At 42.0% G+C, this 16,084-nt stretch overlaps 1 protein-coding gene across 2 annotated transcripts in view; it reads left to right on the forward strand.

Moving 5' to 3' along the window:
- Positions 1-16,084, forward strand: part of LOC139060989 (laminin subunit alpha-1-like) — a 157,494-nt gene that overhangs the window by 126,927 nt on the left and 14,483 nt on the right. For both annotated transcript variants that reach the window (XM_070540359.1, XM_070540358.1), the window contains exons 48-57: positions 329-485; positions 1,094-1,215; positions 2,589-2,751; positions 3,947-4,094; positions 6,776-6,899; positions 9,235-9,355; positions 10,417-10,581; positions 11,053-11,192; positions 12,638-12,826; positions 14,627-14,857. In XM_070540359.1, the coding sequence (XP_070396460.1) occupies positions 329-485; positions 1,094-1,215; positions 2,589-2,751; positions 3,947-4,094; positions 6,776-6,899; positions 9,235-9,355; positions 10,417-10,581; positions 11,053-11,192; positions 12,638-12,826; positions 14,627-14,857 (1,560 nt within the window). The remainder of the gene's footprint in view (positions 1-328; positions 486-1,093; positions 1,216-2,588; positions 2,752-3,946; positions 4,095-6,775; positions 6,900-9,234; positions 9,356-10,416; positions 10,582-11,052; positions 11,193-12,637; positions 12,827-14,626; positions 14,858-16,084) is intronic.

Raw genomic sequence — 16,084 nt, forward strand, 5'->3', positions numbered from 1 at the left:
CATTCTTAGTGCAATTTAGAAATGTAGTCAATGTCACATAGTTTTGACAGCAGTTCTAAAAATACAATTTCGCATCGTATTAAATTGATTTCATTTCCCTTCTTCGAATTTAAGGGTTTTCCAGGTTTTCAATGAGGTGCACGAATCCTGTATAAGGATCCAGTATATATATAATATACATGATTTCAGTATGGTGCAGATATTTTGTAAAACAGTATCACAGCTATATGCCGTGCTGTTTAAGCTGTTTTGCAGTTTTTATGTAATTTATTTTAAGGAATTCAGAAGAACTGCATCACAAATTGATAATAAGTGCCTCCGTGAACAGAGTTGGCAATGTGGCGACCTTGAGTGTCAAGCGCAAGCCCGATGGCGCCCGCGATGATCCTGAAGAGATCACGGGGGCTGCGCCAGCTGGATTTGGCAAGATGGATTTGGACTCCAGCTCCCACTTTTACGTTGGTGCAGTGCCTGACAATATTTCGGTGAGTAATTGCTACAAGTTTTCTTTTGTAATTTCTTCCTAGTTGGATTTAACATGAAGAATAGAATCGGGGCCCACTTACATTTAATGTGTTCGGGTGCTGCAGAGAACTGGCCTGGTATAATGTAGTGATTTTCTTGCTATCATACACTGCTCACGATAAGTCTGATAAGTGCGCCACAAGCGATACTACTATGATAATGCCGGCAGTCAGGTGACATTGCAGTAGCTTAGCTGGAACTTATTTCAGGGGCCATTTTCAGCTGTACTCATGGCCTGTAATTCTTTTGTGGGGATAGCTGTTACTGCTACCTTTGGTATGGCCATGATATGACTTTTTCATTTCTACATAGCATTATGTATGGTTTTTTTTTTAGCATTTTTGGCCATTTAAGTAATTTTTTGAGATCTCACTCTTTCCTTTTCTCCTTCTCTGACCACTCAGGCTTGATGGAATACTTTACTATTCTTGTTCTTTGTATTGTTTCTCCTTGAAAAACTAGTATGGCAGACTGTAACCTAATATTTCTTTTATGGAAAGATTAGTAAAAATTGTTGTTCTTCTTCAGTGTTTGAAAAAAATAGCTGTCATGTTATTTCTGCTCCCAGGCTGCACAAGAGCTTACTGCAACAACATTTGTGGGTTGTCTGCACGAGGTCATTCTGGATGGCAAGCAAGTTGGTCTCTGGAACTTCCTCACAAATGAGGGCTGTGATGGTTGCAAATCAGGGTAATGTTTATTTTTTTATACATTAAAATTTCTGCAGCATGATGTAGAAAAAGAAATGCTTAGGTAGGGCAGTTGAAACTATGTTCTTACTCTTGCTTATTACTTGCCCACCTGTCTCAAATAATTTTAATCAAAGAGGAACCGAAATAATACTGATGAGTTAACATGCATGTCTAATTGTCACTGTGCATTTAATATCATATATGTTCATTGGCATTGAAATAAATTGTTGCGAACCAGATTTTAGATGTGTTTTGTCATATGCAACAATCCGTTACATTAGTTGTTTTTTATCAAGATGTGGGCACCGTATGTTAAAAAGGGGAGAAGCACTTTTGTTTTCTTGCTTGACAATTTTGTAGCTGTTAGTAAATCTAAACTTGGTAAGTTTCTTGTCTGCAGAGTACTCATTAGCATTCACTCAGCTAACTGTCGGTATTACAATACTCTAGAAGGATCGACATTTGAGTGAGTTGGTACTGGTTGAACATCTTGAAGGCGCAGCGCAAAAAGATGATGACAGAAGGCAGGAACACACAGCACTCTGCTGAAATTTGTATGCTGTATTTAAATTTGTATTTACAATACTCTGCTGAAAAATTGTATGTGACCCGCTGTGGTTGCTTAGTGGCTATGGCGTTGGGTTGCTAAACACGAGGTCATGGGATCGAATTCCAGCAATGGTGGCCGCATTTCCGTGGGGGCAAAATGTGAAAGCACCCGTGTACTTAAATTTAGGTGCACGTTAAAGAACCTCAGGTGGTCCAAGTTTCCGGAGTCCCCCACTAAGGCATGCCTCATAATCAGATCATGGTTTTGGCACGTAAAACACCATAACTTAATTAATTTTAAAAAATTGTATGTGCACCTAGGCAGCTTGTATAACACAAATGAAGTATAAGAAATAATTGTTAGTTAGATGTGCTGTTTATTTTTCCTTCGCAACATATTGTCATGTAGCTGTGACCATGTGAGGACAGGCACGCAGAGGTGGGATAAACTATGAACAGTTTATTTTGTAAAGTTGTGCTCTCTGCACTAAGATAGAGCTCAGTGGTGGTGGTAGCAACAAGTGTGGTTGTCAGTCATCAAATCAAATGACGGTTGCTTGCATCTGGCCAGTTTCGTACATGCACTGTCGAATCTTCCAGATGCGATTGCAGTAACAAAGTAATTTCTAGAATGCGGCACAGTCGTTTATTCTTTCTGGAAAGTACTGCTACGTTCGAGAATTATGTGTTATCTGATATTGGGGAGCACATTCTCACCTGTGGCAGGAACGTGATAACAATCAGCGTAGCCAGGGCTTCTGAGATCCTTGTGGCAATGTGGCAATATGCTATCAGCAAACACTTCATGCAAACAAATTTCAGGCCTACAGAAGATGTGGACCCAAGTGCATTCCACTTCAAAGGCGACGGCTACTCCATCCTGCCTCAGATACGCCGCTACCAGAGCGGCAGTTACTACATCTCTCTGCTCATCAAGACGTTTGATGAAGATGCGCTGCTGTTCATCTGTCCAAACCCTGATACAGTGAGTGTTTGTTGATTGTGTTTTGAAGGAGTTTGAAGAAACCAAACATAAATATACTGGAAGACGGTATGCTGGGGTGTCTTTGTTTAGACCATACAAAAATTTTTTTTAATTGCCTGTGGCAGATAGCATGATTCTAGTCTTTGGACTGGATTACCGAAAGAGACAAGCATTACTTGCATGAGAAGTCAAAGTGCATATGCAAGTAATTTTGAAAATTTCACTAATGAACTTTTTTAATTGGTCAATTTAAGGCACAGTATTTTCCGCATGTAACTGTCTCTGATAAGTGATAGCTAGGCCACCGTATTATTTGTTCTTGCAAACATGGTTTGGAGGGCTGCATTATGATAGCACATGAGTGCAGTCACGGGTTCGTTTTTATATATTGCAGGCTTTCTTTAAATGCTGTAAAAAAGCACCATGCAGAAGGTACGTTGCCACAAAAACTGAATCGGTAATTTGTGAATCCCCTCTACAACGTAACGAAATGTGTTTGGTTTGAAAGTGAACCTTCACATGTTTTCTCATAATTAATCTTAGTTAATTAACTATTTAAGCAGTAGCATGATGAGTGCCACGTGGCGGCATACAATATCTCATTGGTTTCACCCTGCTGCAGTTTACCACTTTATTTTTATCATTGAATCAAATTATGTGAAACACCCAATATATACGTATAAGGTGAACATAGCTTCACGTCGTCTTACTATTTTAAGAGTGCTTTTGCAGACTCGAAAGGTCCCCTGAATGCCACTGAGTTTAGCGAGTGGCAACACTCTATTGTATGGCTCGTTGAGATGGCAAAGAGACCGAAGTTGAAGAAAGAGGACCCGGCAAAACTTTTTTTCTGTCACGGCAAGTCATGTACGAGAATGGCATTAAGCTCATCAATCTTGTTGCCACTTATACATGCCATTCCCAGACCACTGGTTGCTTCTACTTGTCAGTCCGCTCATACCATGCCCTGTGACATCCTTGTCATTAGGTGCCATGATTTCTGTTCTTTGCTATGAACCTGCTAGTGCCAAGAACTTTTACTAAGTTTCATTTCTTCTACTCTGGGCTATCTGCTGTTTCATTAATATCCTCAACACCCAACGTGAGAGCCACTGGGTTGGAGTATTAGGGGAGACTGTAATGTAACCTCGAGAAAACTTGAAGTATCAAATTGTTTGCCAAAACCTTTGTGCAGGGCGAATTCGTGTCACTGGGGCTCCGGGGTGGCCACGTGGTGTTCCAGTTCAAGGTGGGCAGCAGTGCGCCCTTGGAGTTGCGCACCAAGCGAAGGTACAACACTGGAAACTGGACCCGTCTGGTTGCTGAGCGCGAGAAGCTGCAAGGTTGGTGATTCCTTGGTTTTACACATAGGGTTTCATGCAATCACTAAAGAGAAGTGTGGTGCTAGTATCTAGGGGAGCTGCAGGCAGGGCAGTTGAGCCAGAATGGGAATAGGGAGTAGTACATGGATTTGCCTAGCCTTCGCCCGTCTGGCTTCAAATGGCTTTGTGACTTTGCAAAGTGATCATTGTTAAGAAAGTACTGCGTTATAAGTAACCAAATAAACATTATTAAAGCTGCCTGATGGCAGGATTCGAACGCAGGACCTCTAGCACAGAAGCTCGATACTGAAATCATTACGCCACGAACGCGTGGACGAATGGAACCACTGCAATTTGCAGCGATTATGCGTGCTTGCAGAGTATTATTGCCTCCTGCAATAAAAAAAGTATAAAGTGCTTCGAAATTTAGTTAAATTTAGGCCTAGGTAAAGTCTAATAAACAAAGCCACAAGAACGCCTAAAGCCCCAGGCACGAAGATCAGACAATGTACTATGCTTTACGATCGCAGCGCCGGATTTCCCTTTAGTAATTGTAGGAAACGCTATGGTTTTACAGCAATAGCTGTTGTGTTTGCGGGGAGGCACATCTTCTGCAGGTGTTGGCTAACAGGTTATCCTTTTGTTTATTGGTATGTAATTAATGACAGTGTTGGCACCAGCTACTCTCCTTCACAGGGAAAGCAAAACTAAAAGTGCAAAAGAACTTGTAAAGTTTAAACGACGAGTGATAGGCACAAAAGAGAGTAAAAGGACACTAAGAAACACATACAGTTCCGTATGCAAGTGATATTGCACGAAAGAGTCTGAAAGCACGCACATAAGTTGAGAGTTTTGCAGATGAGACGGCTGATGTATCTGCACATGTCTGCATAACAGGATGCATACCAACATATAAAAAAATCAGGCATGAGCTACACACATATAACCCGTGGTACCACCAAAAAATTTTTTTTGAGCCTGAATCGTGAGATAAGCAATATTCACCATGTGCACTTCGACATGCTTCGAGTTTGACCTACACGAGACGGCAGGCGTCGCCCTTACAGTGAAAATAAGAGAGAAACACATGAGCTGGTGCAACTATCCTTACTCTAACCATCTCTTCCTTACTATACATACTCACTGTTTGCAAGCTTACCCTTGGTGCAGTGGTATCATGAGCGGGAAGTCTGCTATCTTGTGTATGGCGACGTAATAATGTGGAAAAGCCTACTTTCAGTATTCTGCATTATCCCCTATTAGGAGGTGCAATCGTGACAATTCTGCTAGTGAACCTCCTCTTTGCCACTGACACCAAGGTCTCACACCATCACTAAGGAAATCTAGCATAGGAGGCCCGAATGGTTCGTGCAGGTCTATCCCTTCATACCAGGAAGGGCCTGCTTTTAGTGATGGCACTTTTGAAATTGAAGGGTCACCCACCATTAGGTGCAAGTTGGCATCATCATGCTGCCTGGCGGAGGTGTGACATTGTTGTCATGTGATGCGCTTCCTTTGCAGACAGAAGTGCAAGTGCATTGACGTCTGAATGCCATGTAATGCAAGAGTACTTTTTTGATGCATGACCTTTGCCAACTCAACATAAAGGCTATGGAATATAAAGGCAACCCCGAAATTTATGCAATATGTGCTCTGTTGGCTAACTTCCCTACACACCTGCAAATACAGGCAGGCACCAAAATTAAGCCACAATGGCAACAGGGTGCTATTTATGAGGGCCTGACTTTTTTGTCATGCTGTGCCGCTTATGATTTGTACTGGTGAGAAAGTTGGCACAAAATGATCGATGTGGTGCTTGAACAGCTTCCATGCAGCCACGAAAGGGGATAAAAAAACTGGCACGTCCCCATACAACAGTAGGACAAAGCTGCAAATTAAACCCACATGAGTTTTTTAGAAAGAAAGCTTCGGAGTTGAAACTGAATATGACAAATCAGGTTTCCACAGGAGTGATATGACATGTAGTAATGGTACTTCCATAATATATTCAAAGATATCCAAAGATATTTCATAAGATATTCAAATTTGGTGTTAAAATTTGTCCAGATACAATATCCTTGGGATGTCCTTAACCTCCTTACTGCTGCTCTCCGTTCATACTCATTTTGTGTTTTCAGCGCACTCCCTGCATCACTAGAAGCAGCTCATGCAAAACAGAACATTTGCGTATCTGTTAGATGAGATATCATCTAAACACAAGAAACACTTGTTAAATTTCTGACTACAAGTGGAGCAAACCTCTCAGTGCTCTGTCACTCTGTCTCGACAGAGCAGCCATGGCGAATCAGTGGGGCAGGTCTGTCTACACTTTGACAGAGATTTATAAATTGTTAATGAATGATTTATTGGGAGGAACTGACGATGAAAAAGAAACTTCTATGTAGCTATAAATGTTGACTGAACCAACACATAAAGAAAAACCTTTCCAGTCAAAGGGTTAATAGGATATCTGAAATTGGGCATCAGAGGGATGTTCCATTTGTCTTTTGTAGCGATGCATAGACAGTGTGGCATAATTTGGGTATCCAACAGATTGAGTGTTTCTAAATGTGTTTGGATGTTCCTTGAATGCAAAAAAAATGACAAGTTGAAAATGTCATGCAAGTACTCCTTTGAGAAAACTTTACCTGTGCTGTAAATGATGGATGTGTCTTAAGTAAGATGGTTATACCGTCGTGTAGGTGTCCTCTCCGTGGAAGACGAACTCCTCCAGGGAGAGCTGCCACGACGCAGTGGAAGTGAACTTCAACTCAAACGCAGCAAGGTCTACTTTGGTGCTGTCCCACCAGACTTTGACGCATCCAAGTATGTTTGCGTGTTCTTGCTTGCTCATGTATTTACTTAAAGCTCTAGTTTTCTCTTTGAGTTATGGCTACTGAGTTAGAGTCTAGAGTGGTGCAAACGGCTGCACATAACATTTTTTTCTTGGGTGCAATGAGGTTCAGAACATCTTTGCAACACTATAAGCCTTCTCAAGAACTCATTCAAGCGGAACTAGACATTGGGGAGATTTAGTATGTCCGGTATTCGGGTAAACGCAAGCGGACTGGGTGTTTTGCCAGATGAGCGGGGGTGCAAAAATGAATGGCCTGCTTAATAGTGCTGGGTGAACCTGGTTGTGAACACAGAGCTAATATTGCAGTAATCAAGTGAATTCTACTTCGCTTCTGGTGTAAATTGTTGGCAGCGGTGTAATCATGTTGCTGCTAGAAATTTATACCAGGAGCAAAGTAAAATATCCTTGGTTACTACAATATTGGCTGTTTGTCTGGTTGAGGTCTGCACCACCAGGTGGCTGCGTCTAGCAGGCCATTGTCCATTCTAAAGCCTCTTGATAATATTAAACTAGTGACACTATCCTCCCCATGGCACTTTCCTCCTCGATTCTCCTCGCACGCCAACTGCGTGCCCTGCGCATGGCACACTTGTTCTCTTTGGCTCTCACAGATGGGCTGCAGCATTTGATGGAGGCACGTGATTTTGGGCCACTTTGGTGCAGAAAATTTTGTAAAATAGTGTTAACAGCATCAAGAATGCTGAAGGTAGCATTTATGAGGAGGTTGGTTTCTTCTTGAAGCTGCACGAATGGGGCATACTGATGTAAAAGGAGCTTTGAGGCGATTTCTTTACTGCGGACATTTTTTCTGATACTTGATGAGATGCTTTACTTTGTGTGTCTGATCTAGTATATTGCTTGTGGCACATCACTCTGTTTTTGGCTTTTCTTTTTCTTGCCTGTGCATGCGCGTGTAGTGTTGAAAGTATTATATTCAATGTGCCTTATTATAATGAATTAGTCGCCAGTGCCCTGTTCGTCCATGTGCTTGTCTTCTCAGTGTGAAAGTAGCATTTGTGGTGTGATCGCTAAATTGAATAGGATGGTTGTGCAATTCAGGTGCGAGCAAGCGTGCATGATCATGTGAACACCCCCTGCTTGCCTGTATCCACGAGAAAACCAAACAATAACGGTCATGTACTCATGCTCGCGTGACAGTCCAGTTCAAATGAAATTCAAGAACTGAAAAAATGCAATGAGGACTAGCTAGCATTCGTCACCCGCAATACCGGTGGTGTAGTTGCCATTAATTTTTTTTTTCAGGGCCTGCATTCATTGTATCTAAGCGACTGGCATGCACATCGAAATAAGCTAGAAAGGAAGCTCCTCTACAAGCTGCTATTTCGATTTTTAGTAAAACAGGCAACGTATCTTAGCAATCACGAAAAATACAATCGAGAGGCTGTGTCTTTGCACATAATTGTTCACAGTGAAAAGCTAACAGTTTACGACATGTGAGGCGATGGAGTACTAGCAGAATGTTTAGCATACTGAGGACACTCCCATTTTTATGCAACGTACAAATTGCCGCAGCAAAAACGCTGGTGAGCCGGCCAGAAGAATTAAACAAAATGAAGCATTAGGGGATGCTTTGATACAAGCAATAAGAAAGGCACCTTACCCCACGAAGAACACTGTTCTTTGTTGGAACAAAGTTCTTTCGGCCAAAGTTGTGCAGCCACTGCTTCTTGTGCAAGCTGTCACGCTTACCTTGTGGTATCATAAAAACTGCACAACCATTTTCAGGCTTTTTGCTGCAGTTATATCCGCTACAGCATGGCATAGCTCCAGCACAGTACCACAGGAACCATTCGCAGAACTATTACATCAAACCTTGCCATGTTCAAACTGTAATGAATGTATAGGCTTACATTGAGTATTGAATATAACAAAGGTATGTTTCTGCCACAGCAAGCTTGCAAAAACTGTGTTACTACTTCGCCCAAGTTCACAACCTGTTAAACTGTATCGTCCTTTTGCATACGAATTTGTTATAACAAGGGTTGATTATATGAATACATATTCTAACAGAAAGAGAAGCAAGCTAGCAATTGTCTCCTGAAAGGGTCACCACACCCATAGACTTTAAAAATAAAGAAAAATTAGGTATATTTGATTTCTAAACCAAACAAGGCCACTGCAAAAGCTGTGGCTGTCGGGTGCCATAGGAATGTGCCTTGCATCCATCAATCCAGGTGGTGCAGAAGCTCGACACAGTGCTGCCACAAACAACAGCTTCTGAACTTTCAGCGAGACTACTCTGTACTCACTGTGTGACAACGTGCCATTTGACTCTACACACAGGTTCAGCACTGTGGGTTTCCAGAGCTTCATAGGCTGCATGAAGAACCTCCAGGTTGAGACGACACCGTTGGATTTGCTGAAATATGAAGCATACGGTGTGGATCCTGGTTGCAGTGAAAAGGTACGGCTCTCTTTCCCTGCTTACTGGCTCTCTTCGTAAGTTAAATCAATCAATCAATCAATCAATCAATCAATCAATCAATCAATCAATCAATCAATCAATCAATCAATCAATCAATCAATCAATCAATCAACTTTGTTTGAAAGCAAAGATTTTTTTGTAAACATATGATTTCGTGTCAAATGTGGTTTCGTTGTAACAATGCATTGTTTCACATACTAAACAGTTTTTGTGTGCAGTTTTTTTTTATAAGTACGCAAATATGTGAAACTTTCAAATAACAAATAGAATATTGTTGAAGTTGATTCAGTCTTTGAATCGTGTAGTCACCATTTGTAAATGTGAATACTTTTCTAATATTTTTCTGGCATTTTAAATTATCAACTGAGGGCAATGAAACATAAAATTCGTGCAGTAGTGGGATAAATGTCATTCCATTGGCCGTATAGACATTAAACATGAGAAGTTACATAGTGGAGCATGCAAGACATCACTCGAGGAGCCAGACATTAAACTGGATAAATCTCTGTCATTTTCACTCACGAAAGAGTCTAGAGTGTGCAAACGGTTGCCTTATTTATCCCTATTGCTTGATTTATTCTTTTACTAAACAACGCTTTGTAATACCAGTGCCTCACGACCACTTTCAATCGCAATCATGCCTGATCCGGATTGAAATTTTTGACTGTGATTGGCTCCCTCGTGCAGCTTGTGCAATTAAACCAATCCCGACTGAGAAATTCGATGCGGATTGGGCTTGATCACGACTGCAAGTGGGCCGTGTGGCACCTGTATAATGTGCAATGTAATGATGGAGGCTTGCTGTTGTTGTGAATATACTATGATGCAAACATCGTTTTATGTTAAAGAATGAAAATGGCTCCTCATTGTTCGAATACTATTTGAAATGTGTGTAACATCCTTTTCGATTTGATTTGCTTCTGGCACCATTTGAATCATATTTGATTCAGTCTCAAAAAATTATTAGTCGTAAACCCCTACAACTCTTGTTACAATTGACTTTTCTGACAGTACTTTCCTTGTTACTTGTCGCCAAACAGAAGGTGAAGTTGGTGAGCTTCAAAGGAACGGGCTACCTGGAGCTGAAAGGGAAGACGCTGGCTGCCGAGGGAAACTTCGGATTCACCTTCCAGTCGATGCAGACAGACGGCCTCATCATGATCTCAACATTCTCGGGAGTTCGGGGGGCTGACAGCAAGAGAGATGTAAGCTGAGCTTCATGCTATCTTGTACGTTAATCAGGCTATTTATTATTGTGGCCTAGTGGCCATGGCAGTTTTCTGCTGAGAACAAGGTCGAGAGTTCGACTGCCAGCCTTAGCAGCCACGTTCTTGGGAGCTTGAAGTGCACATGTATGCTCGTGCACTTAGTTTTAGACATGCATCTCTTAAAGCCCACATGTTGTTTTAGTGTGTGAAGGTTGCTTGATCAACTAACCAATAATAATATGTAATAATAATGATAGCGACTTTTAAAAATAGCATCCCCACATATCTTTACCTACCCAAAAGTTCAAACTCCTTTGTGTACCTGGTCAATAGCATTACCGTAGCTTTGGGTCCCTATTTCTGAAACTCAATAATAATAATAATAATTCATCGGGGATAGCATGGGGCCTGGTAATATGGTGTAACACCAGTGGCAGTAACAAAAGCAAACCCGATTGCCGTTCGCAGCACTACTATTCGGTGGCCCTGAAGGATGGTCACATCGAGCTACGCTTGAATGGCGGTGCCGGGGAAGTGGCCTCGCGTTCGGAACAGCGCTACAATGACAACAAATTCCACACCATCACTGTCATAAAGAGGCATCGAAAGTAAGTTGGTGTCACTGCAGTCATTCTTTATTATAACCTACCAAGGCAAACACAGACTGTTCACTTGAAGGAGTGCTTGCATGAAATTTTTCTGTACTAAGCCTCAATTCCTCAAGAGCAACACAAATAATTAATTACCCTACCTGTTATGCCATCCATTCAAAACGCATGCTAAGTGCAGTGAGAATTCAGACGTGAAAAAAGGAAAATACTCATGTCGTTGGAAGTGAACGCAGTGGTCACGTGGTACCACAAACAACTCAAGAGTGTGCCAGTCAGCTCGGTGCGATGGCTGAAGGCCATGCAGTGACTGTTACCAAGAGCTGCCAAATCAGCCCTTCCATCGGAAATAGAGGGGAACCCACTGTCCCCTCTTCTCCTGTAGAGTGCTTAATGGACTTGGCTTTCAGCAACACTTTCGTAAAGTGCGTGTGTTGATAAGTCACATCTGGTACCACGAGACTGCCACAATATGTTTTGAATTTCGGGGACAGCCAAAATCATGCTGCACTTGTTGCACGTTTTGAACTGGTTGCAATAAAGGCAATGTAATTAATTATTTCTTGTGCTTGCAAGAAATTGAGACTCCTTAGCGTAATTGCTGTTTTGATGGCCATTAAATAAAGCTATCTAAATGAAACGAAAATTTTCTGTCACTACTCCTTTAAAGTAAACACAGCTGTTGTACTCGTGTAAAGTGTTTTTATTCTCATTTTTGCATACTGAGCCTTGCTCAACAGTTTACTGAGCTTAGATGCTCATTACTGTCTGACGATTTTCGATTTTTTTTTTTTTGGTTTCCATTTGAAATGGAAATGTTAGTGTTTGCTTGCATGGGAAGAGCATTCGATAGTACCTTGTGTAGAGCTTGGTGTTTCAAACTCGGGATCCCTACATACTGACACATCTTGCCCTCTGACAAGTAGTACATGATATCGAAATATAGGTGTGATTGAAGATTCCTGTCTTGACTTAAGAGCTTAAAATCGATATGTAGCAAAAGTGTGATGACTGGCTAGGAGAGATTGAGGGACAGTGCATCTGGGCTGGCTTTATTGCATGCACCAGGTATGGGTTAAGGACACAGCAGTAGATTGATGCTCTTAGATAACTCAAAAGGTTTGCATGAGCCCACAATTTTCGATGATCCCTGATTTAGACGAGTATGTATGGTGTTTGTCGTTGTTTTTGGATGTAGGATCAATTCAGTTAAAATGCCAACAGTGGCAGCTGCATTACGGCGTGAACTGAATGGAAAGACCCCAGTGTACTAAGTCTTCAGCACCTCATTAATCAATTACAGATGGGCAAAATTAATCTGAAGCGTTTGACTGTAATGTCTCTATAGAGCACTTGTTGGTTTTGGACACGAGTTTCATCTCAATTACCTTGGCTGTCCTTCAGAGCTGCTAGGCCTAAGAAACCAATGCTCGATGTCTGTGCAGGATTCAGGTCAATGTTGACGACGCTGAAATAGACAGCCTGCGATTGCCCAAGGGCACAGGCGACATTGAAGGCCCTGGCCTGGGAGGCCTCTTCTTTGGCGGCGTCCGAGGTGGCACCGCCATAGGTGACCAGGCGGCGACCCGAGACCACTTTGTGGGTACCATCAAGGATGCGGTCTTCAATGATGTGTGAGTATAAGGAGTTTTTGAGACAGAAAGAAGCACTCTTTCTATGTACTCTTATTCTTTCTGTCCACCTCTTGTGCCATAATTCTTGAATGTGCCTTGAAACACCTTCTAAAATGTTCTCAAATAAATTTTTTAACGGGACCTAATGTTCATGGAGATATATTGAGTGCAATATTTATTTTCCCTTTTTCCCCTCAACTCTTTGATTCCTGTCAGCTGGGGTGACGCTGGTAGTTGCTCTTTGCATATAACTTCTTACATTCATTTCTTCGTTTCACAGTGCACTTATGACAGCCCTTTCAGGTTTGCGTCTGACAAAGCCACCTGAGAGCAATGAAGGAGCATTGACAGAATAGCTGTGACATATTAACTGCTGTTTCCCTCTTACCTAGAAAATTTGGGAGCTCGTGCAGGCTTAAGTGCAGTGGCTAGTATCTGTGGGCCGTTGCACTTCACGGAACATCATCACTACTAAATTTGCTTTAGACGTAAAAAAAAAGCAGGAGTTTGAAAATTACAGGATAGAGTAAGCAATCTATTATGCAAGGCTGTAGGTTCCCAGCTGCATGAAATGAAATAATGTTTAGCTTGCACGCACACAGTGGCATTATTCCCCTGATTAGGAACATTTGCCTACCATGTTCATCATAAAATGTTGCGGTGCCCTTTTAGAGATTTCTGTGTAATCAGCTAGCTCGATCTCAAGTTATGTTAAAAAGGAATGGTTTTGCGTACAAGTTAGGGATAGGTTGTCACACAAAAGAAGTTCAGGGACTATAAAAGATCAACCATAAGGAACAAGTTTCCATGGCTTTCATGCTTTGGTATCCTCTTCAGGCATTGGCACTGCTGCCCGGTTTGGGCAGACTTCAACATCGAACGCACGTTGCTACCAGTGCTATATTGTGCTTGATGATGCCGGCTGCCTGACATCAGCCTGACCAGCAGAAACAATAAATGGAAAAGAAATTTATTTTGGTTGAGGTGTTAATCACCATTTTCTCACTACTATTGTTTCAGCTTTTCTTTCTGACAGTATTGTTCATGAGTTCATGAGTAATGTTTGAGTGAGCTAAAGCATGAGTCTGGCATCTTATGGTTGACGAACGAAAGAGCAGAATATGCACTCTATGAGACACACAGTATTCACATGTGGCTCTTAAGGTTTTGTTGTCTTGTTTATATATGAGCTCATGCACTCTTTCTGCAGGACTCTTTCAGAGCTTGACTCTGCACTTGGTAAAGCCTCTCTTTCCTTATTAGGTGTACTTCCAAGTCAAAATGCATGCAGGTTTGCAAATGTGATAACTTTCTGGAGAAGGAGTGAACACTGGCTCTTGCTTACTAGTATAAAGCTGAACATTACACACAGTATTTGGATTAGGTTAGTGCATGTTCTCCTGTTCACTTGTACGTAGTGAAATCGCTCTTGTTTATGTTGGTGTTTATTTTGTTTGCATGTTAATATGCAAACTGGACTATCCATTCTGTCAAAAAATGACTACCCCTATGCAGGCTTCTTGGTACACACATACACATGGACTGTATTCACATATACCACAACCATGGATATAAATGTGGGGCAGCAGTTACCTACCGAGTTCTGAAAAATGAATATGAGTCGTTACAGCTGTATGATTTGACTTGATGTAGCACACAGCAGCCATAGCCAGAGACCTTCGAAATCTGTCGGGACACTTATAACTACTACACTTTAACAAGTGCCAGTAAGCTGTTCATTCCACACATTGTCTCTTTGTGCCTCCCTCTAACCTGATTGCACCAATACTTCTCGCGTAGCCTCCTGGGCTTCAACTTCCCGGTGTCGCACGAAGGAGCCGGCATCGGACGGCTGCTGAAGCGCCCGCGTCCCATGCCACCCGAGCATGATCGAATGGCCGTCCTCACAGAGCAAGAACTCGACCAGTGCTCAGACCAGCCGCCGCCCGACTTGCACGAGAAGGCCGTCAAGTTTGGGGACACTCTCAACAGCCATGTGAAGTTGTTCGATGCCATCGACTTCAAAAACAAGTGAGAACCTGTGGTCTTGCTGTGAGCGGTACTTGCGAATTGAAAGTGTCTGCTAATTGTTTCATGCGTCTGTTTGCTCCACTGCTCGTCCACCGCAAAGGCGATCGTCTGGGCTCTGCAGAACGACGCATACTGTAGCGTCATTCTTCGATTTGTGATTATTCTGCCATTACTTTAGGTGCACTCCACGTGCACTCTCAGTGCGCAGAGTTTGAGCTCGGGAGCAGTGCAAGTGTTGGAAAACGTGATCCCCATGTGCGGATCTTGGGGGACATGCCCGACATGATCCAGGGCTTGCTGGAGCACTGATGTCTTGAAAACACATTCATATTACCTGCCAAGTAGTGAGGTGCTTTCAGGTTAAGTGGTGAAGAGCCTGATAATTGTCTAAACGGGCTAGTTCAAGCAAGAGTGGACTAGGGTGTTCGAGCACACCTGCTGTACAAAGAATGCTACCCAGTGCAGGTTTGGGGCTCCTTTCTAGTTCAGCGAAAAGTCAGGCGTTTTGGATTGCTATCAGCAGCGATTGAGTTCACTAATCAGAGTCTCTGGAATTTGTTATCTTTCTTTTTAAATCATTGTTGCAGCTTACCACTTAAAATGGAGCACAGCAACACAGTCGACTTGGTCTGGCACCATAATGTAGCCTAGTGTAGTGAGGTGTACTGATCGTATCTCAGGAATGTTATAGTATAGCTAGGTTGTGGGCCTGAGTGATGTGGAGCGAAAAAAAAAATAATAAGAGCTGGAAGAATTTCTTTACAATTTGAGGTTTTTACCATTACCACTTGCCATGCTAGTACTTCTGCAAACCACCTCTGTCAATATTTCACTGCCATTGCTACATGCCAACCTTACACCCTCATGTTCTCATGAAAATTTCAGTCCATTACAGTGCATGGTAAAAAGAAAAAAGAAAGGAAATGTGGGCAGCTCTTGACACTTTAACGCTAACTTCTCCAAGCATGTGAGAGATGAGAAGTGCTATGTTCTGTTGATAAAATATTAGTGTGCATGGGCAGTTCATAAGGAGGCACAGTGTCAAAATAAGAACTATGTTTAGGTTTAGTGACAAAGCATCTTATCATCTTAGATAAAGAACGACACAGCTGAGAGTTTAATGCATAGATGTAGAGTTTCTGTACACGGCTAGCGATGGTTATCTTTGTGAAAAAGGTTGAGAAGCTTTTTGTCATTTATCATTTCCTTATTCTTTTCTTTCATATT

The sequence above is a fragment of the Dermacentor albipictus genome, chromosome 6 (assembly GCF_038994185.2).
Source record: "Dermacentor albipictus isolate Rhodes 1998 colony chromosome 6, USDA_Dalb.pri_finalv2, whole genome shotgun sequence".
In the NCBI taxonomy this organism is placed as follows: domain Eukaryota; kingdom Metazoa; phylum Arthropoda; class Arachnida; order Ixodida; family Ixodidae; genus Dermacentor; species Dermacentor albipictus.